Genomic DNA, 17637 nt, shown 5'->3' with positions numbered 1-17637 from the left:
TTGAAAAGTAAATTTAGTAAATTAAATTTGAAAGTATGTTAACTATACGTTATCATTGAGCCTTGGTCACCTGTAACCCTTTCGTCTGTTCACTGTTTGTCCTTCCTTAGACAAGTTTTGGATGGTACTAACCATCGCGGACCGTGAACCCCCAACAGGTTCTGTAGTTTAGGAGATGCTCTGACCCAGTCATCTAGCCCCCACTCTTTGGCCCCTGTTAGAGCCACTTAGATCCTTACACTTGCCTGTTTTTCCTGCTTCCGGCCAGTGAGATCAAGGGCATTTCGTTGAGCTCACTGAGGATGAATTTGGATTCATCTCTAGGGTTGCAAATGTTAGGTGGTTGTTTAGTTTACAATATTTGCAATATACTCTCAGAGCCCAAAACATACTTGCAAAAGATAATGTGATACAAAACAACCTTACAAATAGTAATGTTTGGTTTTATTGACACCCTCAGAGAGGTATTAATTCAGTCACACCTTTATTATTATTGAAGTTGCAGCTTGCAGTGGTGATTAATTCAACTGTATTGTACTGAGAAGATTACTAGCATTTTGTCCATACCCTCAACATGACAAGTGTCATGATTGGGACTTTAAACTTATATATAGGGGTATCTAACAATCAGCCAGTGACCAACCAGAAGCACAATCTCTCCCTGTCACGTTTATCCATCCCACTCAAATGTGACCATATTTAATAAAACAACATCAGAGCCAATGTCTACTGCAACACAAGGTCTTTACCCTTAAAGCTGCTGTGGTAAAGACATGTTGTGGAAATGACATTTTTGCCAGTATTACAGATAAATAGCAGTTAACAATGCTATGTTAGCTTTAACTCATAGCATTTAGTATAAATTCAACCGTAATTGAAATTTATGGTTAAACTATATTCTAAAATACATGATTACTAAGTAAGGAAACACAATGCATACTTAAGCCAATATATATAATATAAGCATATAATCAATATATATATATATATATATGAATTGAAAATATTTTTCTCAATTCTTTAATTCCTAATTGGCATTGTGACCTGAAACTTATGTTCTTTTATAAAAACAAGAACTTACAGACAAAAGTTACAGTTACAAACTTTAAAGTGTTTTTTTAAGTTTTGCAAATTATCCTATTTGACTATATGTTCGTTCAAAGTATTTCCACATAATTTTAGCTTGAAAATGCTGCATCAAGTAGAATGTTTATGTATTCAAATAAGCAGAACATTCATTATGCAGAAAATATACAAAGCATAGATAAATACTTAATTTACATTTTCAGTTATTAAATAGACACACTTATCAAGAGCGACTTGCAGCAATTGCATTCAAAGTACTGAAACAACTGAATACTACAGTTAAAATTGATCAAATATATATAATAAATATATTAATAGTTACCTTTAATTACCATATAAACAAAATCAAAACTATTCCAGATATAGGTACAAGGAAAAGTAATGGCACTCTTTCTTTGTTTCTGCATAAATTGGTCATGAAATGTGATCTGATCTTCACAAATGTCTCAGTATCAGTAAATACAATATTTTTAAGTTGGTAAAACACAAACACTCATAATGTCATAATGTCTTGTCTTCTATTCCATTAAACCTACACATACTTATTACATACTACTGTACTTTTGTTACAAGACTATCTTATCTTTTTTTATTTACTGATATAACCGGTACGGAACTAGTTTTAGATTTGGCATACATATACAAATACATTACATAATACAAATATTTGATACTAACCAACAAGTAGTTTGCCTGAATGCAGATAATATACACAGCTGACCCACAAGCCACCAGGATATGTCCCTGTACGCCCAACGGGCTGTTCGCCACTGGCCACAGCATCTCAAATCAGGAAACTTCAAAAAGTGCCATCACTTTTTCTTGCAACTGTAAGTACCTATTTGAATTTGAAACATAACTCTAAGCAGGTATCCACCCACAACATTTTTTGAACTTACTCATTTTATCCTGCTGTTTTTCTCAACATTGCCACAGCTTTTATATTGTATGATATATTAAACTCTCAATCCTCACATTATTCATGTTTTTACTCACAGTTATCAAACAATGCTTTTCTGTGTAGGAGGTTATTTAAAATGAATTTGCTTCTCCTCATGTTAACCTTGAAAACCCAAGAGTACAGTATAATGAGAACGAGGTCAAATGAAGTCAGACAAAGACATGAATAGCTCATTTGTTACAATGTCAGCCGTTACATACAATGCCTTGGTTTGTTAGATGACTATATCTGTAGAAGTCTCTGATCATGATCTTTTTGCTTAAACCTAGCATTTTAGTATCTTAAGAGACCAAAGATGAACGTAACATAATTGGATCTATTTTGCTTATTTTTATTTAGCATTTTATTTTAATGGCAGTTCTGGAGTCTTGAATATCTATGAGAGTTTGAAAGTTTAAATGTTAGTTTAAAGGTTTAATCAGTATTCGCGCAAAGGGACAGTGTTTTTACATGTGGGTCTGCAATTTTTGTTTGTTCTTGCATGTTGTGTATGTGTAAAGTAGAAAGCAAACATGGATGTAAACAACCTTAAGATTATAATGTACTCAACATAATTGTTAGACCTCAAAGATGCACACATTTAAACAGATTCTTTTTTTTACTCTACAGGGCAGTTTTAAATGCGAGGTTGGCAAAGCAAAACAGCATAAATGTGCAAATGCTTTCTGATGCTTTGTCTGAGGACTGTTTCAAAATTGCTATCCTTTCTGTCACTGTATACCTGAACATGAATATTGTACCATGAAAAAAAGTTACAGGCCCTCTCAAATGCAAATTGTTAGCTGAGCCACTGTGTAATGCAGATTACTCAGTTAACTGCTGTTGTGTTGAAAATGCAACTCATCATCTTACTGTACAGCGAAGACTGAAAGTGAAATTGATGAAAATGTCAGCATGTTCCTGTAATTTCACAGCCCACAGTGTCCTACGCGTACAGATAAAATTTCAGTATTTAAATGTTAAAGCAGAACAGCATGTCTGTTTTCATGAAGTAGACTCAAATACACCAAAAGTAAACTTTGATTATAATACCCTAATTTGAACATTTATGTACCGAATGTAAAACGTAATACGCTAAAACCAAAGCTGATCAAACAAGAAATGTGAAATGGACTGGACAACCAGTGAGCCACAAAACTGACACATTCAGATAAACTGCTAATTAGTTCTATTAATTCATCATCACCACACATTTAAAATGGCACAGTACAGATCTGTACTGGGGTTCTAACAGCACAAAAATCTCAATATTTTAATATTCAATGGAGCATATTAATTCAAAATCCTACGCCTAACCTCCTTAAAAACATTCTTAGTTAATTAACTGCTACTTTTTTTCGGTTCACCATGTCAAACCCAAACGACTGTTGCTTCACTTGTCATACCCATCCTTGATGAAATACAGCTGTTATGATGACTACAGACAGCATGACAGACGGACATCAGATGAACAAACACAGCAAGACAAACAATTAGCAGCCATTTCCACATGCAATCATTAAGACCCACCAAGGAAATGATTTCCCCTGCTGAAATATAAATAAATACATCAGCAATTTCATCTACTCTCAGTATAACTATGGTGATTGGGTAAGGCTGCTAATGGTTTCTTTGAAGACAGCTGTGTAGAGATACTGCAAATGACGAAGTATACTTCAGAATAACGTGCAAAACACACTGCCACCATAGCACAGCTGTGTATCACATGACATGTCAAATGACATGCTATGGTGCAGCATGTCAACAACTACACTCCAAAAAATGGGTGGATAAAGCTTACTACTAATGTGTGTTTATTTCCTGCAGTCTATCTTCAGACCTACATTGCAGCTTGCCACACAGTGTCTTTCAGAACCTAATGGTGTGAATTCAGGATGTATGGCTTTGACTCTGACTCTACCTCTATGCTGTGTCTCTCCTCATCTGTTATTACAGCTTTAAGACCACAAAAAAGCCAATTGATCACTGAAATACAAGAAAGTCGAGGTTAAGCACCTGGGAGGTATGTTCTGGAAAAACTGCTGCTATTCATGGGAGAGTTACACTGGATGAAAGGACAGGTGTAACGTATTACTGGCCATTTCAACCATGTGTGCCTCTGTGCCTTGGCACTGTATAGTTACAAAGAAAAAACATAAGCCTCTCATGAAATGCATCATAAGGTAGTAGCATGTTTTGCACTTAAAGGGAGGCTCCACCACAAATCAGTTTTTGAATATCAAGCAGTCAGCCCTGAATGCTGTAATTTCTGTTGCTCACAGTGCCTGTAGTCTGCTTAAATTCACATCAGTTACAGCAGATTCCAATACAGAGCATACAATATTAAATGATGTAATGGACCAGTTTCAGTTCAGTTCAAAAAATGTCCACTGATCCTCTTCTTGCAGCATAAGCCACTTCTCCACTGCCCACATCTATGATCAGTATTCAAACACTCATATTTTCATTTTAGTCTGCAGGGGGTGAGTGTTGGATACTCAAAAGATAGACTGTAGATGGAGCACTTTTACCCTCTTTTCACTTTTCAGGTAACACTGACAAATGTTAGACAATCTACAGTATTATGGAGATGACAGACAGACTGAGCTGCACTTCAATCCAGGCAAAATCATGCTGTGATGGAAAGTTTGAAATGCTAAGGCAACAGCAACACAGAAATGGTGTTTCTCTTTTATTATGTAATTAATTTTTCATCTGATCTCATGAAATAAGCTCTACACACTTTCTATCACGAGATCAGTGAAGTTTTTGGGCTATATTTGGATAGCATGCAGCAGTTGAATCAATTTCATGAAGTCTGATGAGATCATTCCTTGGGCTTTTCAAGCAACAGCTGGGAAATTTCCAATAACGCAAGATTATTTGATTTCAGTGGGGGTTTGTTAAATCTGGAGGCATACTATGCAACAATGCTCCAGTACATTTCTGTGCCACGCGGATTTCATACCTGATAGATCCTGTTTAGATGTGCCTGCAGGAAGAAAATGTAGTGCATGTAATGGACTGGCTCCAGAATTCTTCCATGAACTACAATATAACGGTGAAGCATCCCCCCCCCCCCCCATTAACTCACAACTGTAGCAAGACACAAAGACCTTGAAGAAGTAGGGCACGTGGGGCAATAGATGTATGAGAGTACCAATCAGGAATTCTATGTTTTTCTTAGTTTGCATATGGAACGTAGTAGAGGATATTACCAAGAGAACATACAGTATCAAATGATGTAATGGATAGCGAAACACTCACTATTAACCAATGCATAGCCAAAACAAATTTAAAAGATGGTAGCAGAATATTCATTGATTAAAAAAAATCTCATTTGTAACATTTTAGTATAAAACTTTTCAATCACTGGCATGAGCAGAATAATGGGAATAGTGATTGAAAATGCTAAACAAACACTTGATCATTCAAGTGCTCATTCTAGCAAATACAACAGAAAACAATGAAGTTGAGTTATTTCCTAAATTGCATACTTATTTTGGGAATGGTAAAATTAAGCTTCTGATGATGATTTTCATGGCATTTGGGAAAACTCAACTCAAATCTGAGTGTACTCAACATTACTGGCTCAGTATCACTGAGCTAATTACATGAGATCCACTGGGCCACCTCGAAGGAGCTGCTAATTTAGGAGAAATAATCAGCAGCACATAAACCTTGTTGAGGGTGTTTTACAGTGAAACTGCACAGCTCCTCTGCACCACCAGAACATGATCAATATACCTCTTGAATTTAGGTTAAAGTTATTCAAATGCTAGTGACCTGCAGGTTTGTGTTCTTCCCTGGTGGTTACCGCCCCAATCCTACATCTCAGATAATAGTGCAGCATAAATTATGCAATAAGAAAGTTAGTGTATAAGAAGTTGCTGCAAATAAAATGGTAAAGCTTATTACAATAATGACTATTTTCTGGGCTGTAATAAACATTTTTTGAATGAATTAATATGCATTTGTGACACGGATTATAGAAATCTACTTTATGTGCCAGGTGTGATTTCAGGAAAAAAAAAATGTTTGTGGGACACCAGCCCTTGAGGACCAAAACTGAGTGCATAGGATTTAGGGATTTAGAGATTTAACTACTTCTGTCATCCACACTGCCTGTTATTTTACCTGCTCTCCTTCAGTGAAGACATGTTTACCGTAGCTCCAGCTAATGGTGGGAGTTGGATCTCCGGAAGCCTCACAAGTCAGAGTTATCTGCTCCTCCATTTCTGAAGTGCTCTGGTTTACAATGTATGTGATCTTAGGTTTAACTGTAAAACACAAACACATGGTCATCACAACCACACCAGTATAACAAGGCAGCCTGATGGTTTGGCAGCATAAATACAATAAGGGAAAAAGCAACTGTGTGGCTTTGGGATAAGTTCAGAAGAAGGGTGTAAATCAATAGCTTAACAGGCGACAGGATTTTTATAGCAACAAAACTGTGTTTATGCTCGTCCAGTCTTGGCAGAAGAGAAGCTGTGGATAACTATGTGAGGATCCAATTGTAACTCATGTAATTTGTTTCACCTATCTCAAAGGAACCAGTTTTCATTTTTCTTTGTATTTGAGCAAACTATCCAGTTCCAGCACAGTTGAACTAACCTGAAAGCACAGTAGGTTGCCACAAGTATGACATGAGATGAAAACCAAAGAGCTATTTCTAAAGTATGAGGATGAGCATTATTCTGCTTCATATCTTTCATTGCACTCCATACAGGATGACTCTTCTGCAATAGGCAATATGTTAGCTTCATGTAAGCCTATTGAATATAGTGAATATAATTTACATTATTCACACAAGGAAACAATTCAAATCCTGCATTACAATGATGTCTCAACTGACGATTATTACTTGATCAGTGTCTCATCATTTTGTTATCTCTAGTATTTGAACATGCATCAATTTATATTCAGTGGTGTCATAAACCACTCTGCAGGATTGGCAAACTGATGAAAACACACCCCCCCCCCCCAAATTCTGATGAAGCTGGGTAACAAGTGTTGAAAAAAATAATACCAAATAATACCAGATTTAGAGACCAATACCAACATTATATTTAATTGGTTATGACTATTGAATTTTATAGACAGATACTTAAGATTTCATACCAAGTTTGCACTGTGCAGCTCTATTATGGAAGAAAATATACACATTCGAGATTACATAAGGAAATATAGGCAACAATAACCTAATAAAAACATGGAAAAAAAAAAAAAACTTCAGTTGAGCTCATCCCACTTGGCCAGTGCTCCAAATCCTTAAGCTCCATCGTTACATGAAACAATCTCAGCCCACACCGAAACAACACTTTATGTCGTCTCTTAGAAAACAGACACATAACAATACTATTGTTCTTCCCCCACCGACATACTCTTCTGCCTTAGTCCCACGCACTTGGAACATTGTTTACTGTCATATTAGTTTATGTATTGTATGTATGTAAAACATTTTTTTCTTACCAAACACTCTTAAGCTGAGCTCTTGCTCACTTTCTCCAGCCTTGTTCTTGGCAATGCAAGTGTACTCTCCTTCATCCAGCTTGGTTACATCCATTATTGTCATTTCTGAGCCATCTTCATTAAAGCTGTACTTCTCTCCTGCCTCTAGAACCACTTCATTCCTGTGAGAAACACAGGAAAGTGTTGTATATTATATCCAATCTATTTTAAACACAAGCTGTTCTTCAAAAGAAAAACTTACTACAGAGCAAAATTTATTTCGTAAATATACATTGGTTTCTAGATCTCTAAATGAAAAAGTGAAAAGGACTAAGTGATGGAGTAGAAGTGCATGATGAAAACAGGTGAAAGCTGAAGTCCGGATTTTCAGGTGCTGATCAACTGACACAAATATAAAAAATGAGACAACATAATATTAAAAACTATGTCCAACACTGTTTGTACATTGTGAGCCCCAGTCTAAGCTGTCTACGAAGCAGAGTGTGTCTTGAACACAAAATGGGCCGCAACATAGCAATGACTGTATTGAGATACAGAGACACTGTTTCTGATTGTGGAAAGTTTTTGTCTTTATTTTCTGGAGCGCTGCAGTGCCTCTCTCCTGACTACAAAACCTTAGAGCATGATGGGAAATACCTGGCTCTCACCTGATCTAAGATGACTATGATTATATGCTCTGGATTCTGCTGAATTCACATGATGGTTTACTTTTTTCCTTATTGGGAGAAATTTTGATTCATATTTTACAATACGAAGGTTTATTCCAGTAACAGAATAAATATGTGGTCCAGGGTCACTTTTATTATTCAGATGATGGAATAGTCAGTTTAGTATTAGATAAAGTTGTCATTGACTGCCATCTGTAATAGTTCTACTCTAACTTCCTCAAGCATTGACACAAAAATAAGATAGATGATGATATATATATATATATATATATATTTAAAAATAACATCTGCAGTAAAACCCTGACACAATTTCTGACAGATAAGAAATGAATACTGTATACTGTGACTGCTATTTAAAATATTTAGCCCAATTTGAACATTTTATTAAACCGGGATCTGGCTGAACAGGATGTGTTTGTGCGCCTTCCTGTGTGGACTAATGGCGTCCTCTTCAAAGCACCTCTTTTCTGCTTCCAGGGCAAAGGGGGCCTTCATCTGAATCTGTCGACTGAAATAATTACGTCGATTACGAAAATACGTGGATTTGTGTTCAATACGTAATGTTTACATTTAGCGTGGCTTCTGCTCCTGTTAACACCTGACTGTTAGAAGTGTGCCAATTCGGTGTCAGTTCAGCAGACGCCTAAAAATAGTGACCTGCGGTATTTGGAAAACTAAAATGGCGCGAGTTAGCGTCGCGGATTTGTAGAAGCATCTGAAAGGAAAATATCGTGAACCCTTCCAGCCTCAAAACGACGGGACAACAAGGTGAGTACTAACTAACTAACTAACTAACTTTACAATAATCTCTGTCTGGTTGTTGGCTGGTTCCAGTGCCATGGGGTGAGTCGTTGCTTTCATATCTGATGCGTTTCAGACAAGAACTCAGTCAGTTGACACTTAACTGTGATTTAGCTTTTCTTATAGATGAATTGACAAACCAGTCTGGTCAATCTAAAAAAGTAAGCCATAGATGAATCGACTATTCAAGCTAGCTGGCTAGTAAAATGAGGCTACATGTTTCAGGCCTTTTGGTCAGGTCCCTATATTTTCTGGTCATTGAAATATCTCAACTATTTTATTGGCTTAGGTGAAATTTATGGTGATATTTAACTTTAGAATGAAAAGTCTCAGCAGCTACTCAATGGATTGCCATGACCTTTGTTACAGGCATTCTTACTTTTCATCTGGTGAAAATATGAGATCAAAGTTTGAATTTGTCCAATACTTAATACCAAGTACCAGCAACTCTGATGAAATTGTTACAGGGCTCAATTGTGCTCTGTGTTAGGTGAAAGTGGGCAAATATTAGCAGGCATTAGCATAAACGTGTAAATATGAAATGATTAACTTTATACTTGGTAGACATCAGCATAATATTACCACTATCATTGTGGACATTTAGTTCAAAGTCCCACGGCTGCTCTGTACTGCCTCACATGACTGCTAGCATGTTTATCAGTCACCTCCTCCAAATGAATCATTTAAATTTGAAATTATTTTCCAGATCAAAAATAAATGATCTCTATATATTCTGATTGTGTATGTGTTTGTCATCACAAATGACAAAAATAAATAAAAGATAAAAAGTTAAAGGACTGTGTTTTTCCATGGAGCAGCAATTACTTTATTTGATTTTATTCAGTCAGACACCCTGCTTGTTTTTTAATAGACTGGTTTTGATATGTACAAATTAACAGTGTTTAAATTATCAGGACAATGTGTAGGCATGTGATTGCTGCGACAACTGTTGAAAGCATTTATGTCTCCAGGTGTTAACAGAGTTTTACCTTGTCCAGGTCACCATGGGTTCAGGATAGCCATCAACAGCACAGGTTAACATGGCTGAGTGCCCAACATCTGCCGTGGCATTCACCTCTGACTGCCATACTCTGATGGTCGGGAGCACTGAGACGCAGAGAGATAGATAAATAATAAAATACATTAAGAAAAATAAATTGGTAGATAGATACACAGGCAGACTGTCACATTTGGTAGCTTCACCAATAGCTAGAATGAGGAACACAGAAGGAATGACAAATTCAGAACACTTTAGACACACTCATTTGCTAGACTCAGAAGTTGCAGAAAACAGACTTCATTAGCATGACACATCTTTGATGCATGGTTGCTCTGGGCAACTGTTTCCACAATGATGCTGAGCATGGACGCCTCTAAGGATCTAGAGCTTATTTAAGCATCAAGGGACACTTGCCACACAAAAGAAATGCAGACAGGAAGAAAAAGAGGAGTGCAAGGGCGAGGGGCTGCTAACCGTTCACGACGACCTTGATAATCCGCAGATCAATCTCTCCACGAGCCATGAGGCGACCCTCACAAGTATATAAGCCTTCGTCTGTCTTCTTTATGCCACGGATTTGAAGGTGATTATTGCTCAGGACCTTAAACCTAACTGAAAGGAAGAAGAAGAAGAACGTAATGTCATTTTTGACTAGTTTAAATCCAAGTAATCACTTTAAGTGTCTGATGATGAACAGCATAGTGATGGTAATGAAACAATTAAAAAAGGGAACCTCTGACTTTATTAGAATTGGCAAAGATTCACTTATCTAGTTGACAAATTGTCCATATTTTAGTCACTGATACCTGATAATTTTCATTGATCTATGATATTGCGAGGTATATAGTATGCACATGTTTTGCTACTCTCAGGATTAAAAACCTGAATTTTCCCTTAGGGATTAATGAACTTTACCTTAGAAATAAACATTTAAAATACAACTAATACGTTGCTTCCTTGTTCAAATCCTTATGTGTGAGCATGCCCAACTCTCCTTTCACCAGCCCAAGCAAAGGAGAAATATGGGCAGTGCCCGTGAGAACTCCCTTAGTTTGAGCTAAAATGCGGACCGAATAAATTTAATGATGTAGTAATTCAAAATACTATTACAGCCCACACAAGCTTGTGTTATTATTTTCCAGCCAGCAGTACTAACAGTTCCATACAAATCATGATATTGCTCAGTGTCAAGGGTGAGTAACAGCAAGTCAACAATATTTTTAAATTCAAAACAAAATTAATTTCTGCTTATAAAGAACAGAATAAATCCTGGTCAATAATGGCAACAAAGCAGGGAATAAACAATTTCATGTCTCTTAACACTGGTGAATTTTCACATCCATCCTTTTTATTAGGTGTCTATGGTTATTTTTGACTATGTTGTCATGTCTAATATAATAATCTGTCCATTTAAGTACAGTTATTGGAAGTTAGTAACATTTTGTTTAGCTCTTCAGTTGGACTTTCGTTTCAAACTCTGTTAGTTGTCTTTGAGGTTTTTTTTTTTAATCTTTGACAGTACAAAAACTGCAATATTGCAATTATGTTACTCATATTTAAACTGTGTTCATGTTTTGGTCATTTTACATTGTTAACTCAGAGTGTAAGAATTATTATCTAGACACTTCCTTTGATTTCCAAGCTCGTGAGGAACACAAAGCTGATTAATTTTAATCTGATTATTTAAAGCAATGTGGTGCATATCGTTAAGCAAACTAGACTGTATGCACACTAAATATCAAATGATATTTATATCTGTTCATATTTTACTTAATGTACATCACTATAGTAATAGTTAAAATATTAATAACTGAGGACTATTAAAAATTTGGTAAAACTGATGACAAGAGCTAATGACAGGAGCAAGCGAAACTGAAATACAGTGCAGAAAAGCTTACCATCTTTTTCCATCTGTATTTTTGCTCCTTTATATTTCCAGAGCACAGTAGGTGGAGGTGAACTGACGACATCACAAACAATATTGGCATTGTCCCCTTCGGTAAACTCTTGAGGTGAGGGTGCATTTGTGATGGTGATTTTTTCTGCAACACAACATGCAAAACACATTTTTTTAATTCAGTGTTATAATGGGTCTCAGAATCCCTCCTTCATGCAGGACTGTTGGGTAGGGACATATTTTCAAATATTGTGGCTGTACATATGGATTCATGTGCAGTGGTCGGAGTAATTTGGCTCAAACTAAGGAAGTTATTTAAAATAAAAATGTATTTAAAAAAGTTCACCCAACGTCTAGGTAAAACTTAAACTACTACAGCAATGACTGTAGAAGGGGTGGACATAGCAAGCCCACTTCTGGATTTGAATCCATATAGGAAGGAGCCACTGGCTCCAACAAGCCCTGGCTCCCATTGACTTCCATTGGAAAAATCAGCACCGCACACAAGTCGCTATTGTTGCCACAGCAATCATTGTGGCTTTGTTGTCTTTGTCTTACCACACTATTAATATTCCTAATTTTTTTATGTTGCTATTTGCTCCATTACACAAGATATTTAAGTAAATAACTGACCAATCAGGTGCCTCCATTAATCCATGTCACCTCGTTCCACCCCTACATGGGGATGATTGACAGGTTGCTTTACTCAGCCAAAAACTGAATTGGCTTTATTAATGCGGTGCGTAACACTATGGGTGACATCACGCTCTACAGGTCAACCCTCTGTACACCGTCAGTGGTCATTACAGAGTTCAAATCCAAGTCTAAAAGAATCCAGTGACTTATATGCTGCATTCTATACAAGGATTTACAGTAAACAGGTTACTATAGTGTATGTAAACACAAATAAAGTGCTAAGTATATCATTTTCCAGTTTTCCTGACATTTACTAAAGCTGGACAATAACTACTCTTGGCACCCGGTAATATTCTTAGACTGGACTGGCCAGATTTACCTCTTCCTACTTACACACATTTTAAAAAATCTTTATGGGTACGACTGGATTTTTCAGACATTTGATTAAAATCTTTACATGACACATTACCTTGTTTTTTTTTTTTTTTTTTTCTGACCCAGACTGAGACAGACTCTCACCAGCTGGGTCCAACGAATTGTCACATGCAGATCACATTCATATTTGACTCATCGGTTGTTAAGCCAAGAGAAATGCAGTCTCACTTTGTGATAGTTACTGTATATTGATTTTTAATATGTAACGTCTGCATGGGTGTCCACATCTAATAATAAGGTAAAAGGCACTGAAATAACAGAAAAGCTGTGTTTGTAAAATCAAAGATTTTCATCTCTGATGGACATTTGCTGATGCTTGATTTTCATGGAAAATAAAAGCCATTACTCACAAGAACTGCACAACAGACAGGATCATTAAACAGCCCTCTAATGGTCTTCCGACCGTTTATTGAACTGATGAAAAATCCATCCTCACTTGAAAAGAAAAAAGAGTAATGTGCTGCCCTTGAGCAGTCAATAAAATAGTCAATAAACAAAAATTTTTTTCCTTCTGTGCTCATACCACTCAATAATATGGAGAGTTTAACTTACGGAAGATTTTCACTTTGACGGTTGACTCCCCTTGCTGGTCTCCGTTGGTAGCGACACACTTATATGTTCCTGCATTTTCATTCCCAGCTTTATACAGTGTGAGGGTAGAAGATGACTCATTATTATGGGTTACTGTTATGTCTGGTCTGTTTGGTTCTATCCTGTCCCCGTTTGGTCCAAACCACTCTATGTGCTTGGCAACGCCTACAACTGAGAGCACAGTGAAGAGCAGTACATAAGAAAAAGTATCTACAAAGGTACACATTTAACATCAGTGAAGTCAACCAGAGCCCATAGACTTGAACACTGTGGGTTGCACGTTCGCCTACATGAGCTGAAGCCTGTGGTTTATACATTTAGTAGTTTGAAACAACCAAAATGTCATGAAAATGAAATGAAAAAAGGCAATAATACACTGAAAATGTAGTTTTCAGATTTTAGATTTGTTTTTAGATTTTATGTAGTTTTTGGTCTTGAACAGATATGGCAATAGAGCAGGAAAGTGACCATTACAGGAAATGTCAGACAAATTTCCTTAATCAGACTAAAAGTCAGAACAGTGCAGCCAAATACTGTAAATATTTGATAAGCATCCTCTTTAAATCATCGAGATGCCACTACATGTTTTTATAAGATGGCTGGTGGAGTAATGTACTGTATTGGTCCAAATGTATGAATATTTTTTCCTGGAAACGAGGTTTGAAAAAGTGGGGGTGGTTTTATATTCAAGGACTAGACAATTACATGTTCACAAAATCAGGCATTCATTTTGAATAATGGTGACAGTACCATCTTGAATGCTTGAAAGTCACAGGGCTGCCACTGTTCAAGTTTATGTCAAGTAAAAACATCAGAATTTATTCATGCAGTTTAACCTGCAGAAATGAAAAGAGGCTTGCAGCATATCCCTTCGTCTTTGTTGCAGAAATTAACCATGGAGGAAATGTGTCAAACAGCCAAGAATTACGGTCACCCCATGGTGGGCTCAAAAAGACAGTCTGAAAAATTGCAAATTAAATCAGGATGTTTTCTGGCAGATTTTCTAAGAACCTATTCCAGTTGTGTTTCTGTTTTCATGTTAAGCTCATCTGATACCTTTGTTATATTTAATATAAACACAAAATCTCACAAATCTCTGTTGATGTGCGTAACGCTTTTTCTGCCTTTTTTATACTACTTTAGGCTATATCTTTAGAAGAATGTAAAAATAGAAGTAAAAACTAAAAATGGATAGTTTGCATGCAGGCTTGGAAAGGTACAAATTGAGGTATTCACAGTCGAGACAGTTTTGGAAACTTACCATCGCACATGAAGAATTTGGACTCTCCCAGATTAATCTCACCATGACTTGGTGTGATCTGCACTTCCAGTGAAACTAGGGGAAAAAAACAGTAAAAAATTAGAGAGTTGATAAATGAGGCACCACTGTTTCAACAGTGAAACATTGACCTTTACTTTATCCATATGTGGTGATATCCACATCCTTGCACACACAGATTTTTTTTTTTTTTTTGTTATTGCACCTGAGAAGGCAGTAGGCACAGAATGTCTAGGGAAAGCAATGCAAATGCACCTCAAGAAACTGACTGCCAGTTTTGGATCAAGCAGCCTTATAGCAAAAAAGATGTTCCTTTTTCCCTGCAGTTTTCTAATCCTTTCATTACACACATTTACACCAAGCACTATTATTATTCAGCTAACATTCTGCAGTTACTAAGAACCAAAGCTGTGCTTCCAATATACTTTAAGATAAATTGTGTTTAAGACACTTTAAAACATTTTAAGAAGTCATGCTGTCTGTCTAATGAGATAAATGCAGTGTGGTCTCACAGTGAAAGCCTGCAGTTCTTCAAAGAGCAGATAAAAAAGACAGATTAGTGATTGACAAGGACAGACGAATGGCCTGGAACACTTATGTGCTTAGTTAGAACAAAGCTTTACTTGTTTCCAGCATGATCTTCCATGGGGCAGTCGGGTTCCTGTGGTTGTCTAAGACGTGTGACTAAATGGGCTCAGAATCCAGTTTTATATTATACATGAGCAACGCTATGTGAATGTATGGACCACTGTCAGTGTGTGCACAGACATTAAAGGTAGGGCTGGGTGTCAGATTATCCTTATTTGAGTCAATGTAACACAAAGCACAATGCATTATGATTAGTTACTGCATGGCAATTATTCAGCTGTTTGTAAGTTTAAATGAGCCAAATGTGATGTTCAAAGTGAATGAATATGCAAACCACTTTCAAAACCCAACTCATTTTATTTTCATATGAACTACTTACTAAATAAATGTTATGTTAATTTTATGGATAGGATTTTGTTTTAATTGGACTGAGAAAGTAAGTATGAGGGTTATTCATTTTGTCAAACAGACAGTTCGTTTGCAATGGAAACTGTGTATGATGATTATTCAACTCAAGTGAAGTTTGTTTGTACAGACGATTATCACATTCAACGTCTGAAAGCGTTTTACATCCTTAAACAATGTACTATGCAAATTTTAAAAAATTGAAAGTGGCAACAGAAGACAAAGCAAGCCCACAATTAAACTATTGGAATACAATAGGTTCAACTTGTGACAAACCCATTATAAACATGTCCAATAAAGCAGAAGAGGATTCACTAAAGGTCAAAAGGAATAAGACTCATTAGATAAGTCCATGAACTGATCCACTATCAGTTTTTGATATTCTTTCTATTTTTCAAAGGGCCTGATACTGTAGATGGAGTGGCAATTAGAGAGGATAATGGGATGTTGGGCACCTGATGATTTTGCACCACAAAGCAGAAAGGTCACAGTAACACTACCAATACTAGCATCTAGTAGTAGATGGATTCTGTGTGCATTGACTTGTCCTCTTCCTTATGATTTATATGTATTTATTTATTTTACTGGGACATATGCAGTCAGAAATTAAATCTGTATGTAAATGTATTTATTGTACACTTGGCTGTTCAGTTTATCAGGTACACTTAGCTAAAATGAATGCAGTCCCTTACAAGGACATTCCTGCCTACCTCCATGAAGGCCATAATGCTCAGGTTTTGTTTCCAATCACTAATATCATCAAGGGCACACTAAACATGGGCAACACTTCTCAGTATGATTCATTACAATTCATCAGCATCAAACCGTACAGCCTCCAAAATAACCGTAAACTTGAATCAGCACTTCACTAAAACAGTCAGGGAGGGAAAAAAAAAACTGAACAATATGACCTTCAGGAAGTATTTATTGCATTTGTTGTATTAGACGTGCAAACTGGTGAGTCCACACTATACCATATTTTCTGGACTATAAGTTGCACAGTATAAGTCTTTTTTAGCAAAAACGACCTTGTTGAACAGAAAAAAACATATACAAGTCGCTTCGATGTATAAGTCGCATTTCTAATTTTACTAATTATAGTCAAAATCAGCCTGTGAAGAATGTAGGCACTAACATCGGGGAGGAGGGGATAAAACTGCATTACCTTCTCTCTCAGGTTGCCTGAAATGCTGAAACTCACTCCAAACTGTTTCAGCTGCAGACTTTATTACCTGCACTTTGAGGTCTGCAGTATAGCTCTTTCTTTTTCACTTGTATTACACTAGGAGTTATAGTTTAGCGTGAACATAAGCACCTCTACTTCTTTGGTAGTATCTTCAGTATTATGCACAATTGTTCCAAGAGTGCCATCTAACACTAGTGACTACTCGATTAAATGACCCTAAATATACACATATAAGTCGCGTTACAAGCCAGAAGAGTAAAAAGGTGCAACTTAAAGTCCAGAAAATACAGTAATCTCTGCATAACTGGCTAAATGTTGAAGGAACAGGCACATTGATGAGACCTCTATCATTGTAAGAAGTGTCAGTGTATTCTGTAGTAAGTGTTGATATCTCAAAAGTACATATAAATGGATCAATTGTGTATTGAATAAAAAAGCCAGACTGTAAAAGCTGCCGGTATACTTCACAATACTGCTTTTCCTATATTAAAACCAATAGTGCAAAACCAAAACCTTATTTCTATCAAGCAAGCTGACATTCAGAAGAACAAAAGCCTCACAGGGAATTTCCATCACCCAATCCTGTATCCTCTTCTCTGTATCTCACAAAAAAAAAAATTTTCTCCACATTCCTGTAGAATAACAGAATA

General features: G+C 36.4%; 1 protein-coding gene across 4 annotated transcripts in view; it reads right to left on the bottom strand.

The window, feature by feature from the left end:
- ncam1b (neural cell adhesion molecule 1b) overlaps positions 1-17637 on the bottom strand; it is a 64865-nt gene that overhangs the window by 24675 nt on the left and 22553 nt on the right. For all 4 annotated transcript variants that reach the window (XM_026319410.1, XM_026319436.1, XM_026319419.1 and 1 more), the window contains exons 2-8: positions 14791-14865; positions 13491-13700; positions 11869-12012; positions 10445-10582; positions 9960-10077; positions 7502-7662; positions 6164-6306 (exon numbers count right to left, since the gene is read on the bottom strand). In XM_026319410.1, the coding sequence (XP_026175195.1) occupies positions 6164-6306; positions 7502-7662; positions 9960-10077; positions 10445-10582; positions 11869-12012; positions 13491-13700; positions 14791-14865 (989 nt within the window). The remainder of the gene's footprint in view (positions 1-6163; positions 6307-7501; positions 7663-9959; positions 10078-10444; positions 10583-11868; positions 12013-13490; positions 13701-14790; positions 14866-17637) is intronic.

This window comes from Mastacembelus armatus, chromosome 13, assembly GCF_900324485.2.
Source record: "Mastacembelus armatus chromosome 13, fMasArm1.2, whole genome shotgun sequence".
NCBI classification, from domain to species: Eukaryota; Metazoa; Chordata; class Actinopteri; order Synbranchiformes; family Mastacembelidae; genus Mastacembelus; species Mastacembelus armatus.
The sequence above is the reverse complement of the archived record's forward strand: the minus strand, read 5'-3'. Positions and strand labels throughout refer to the sequence as shown.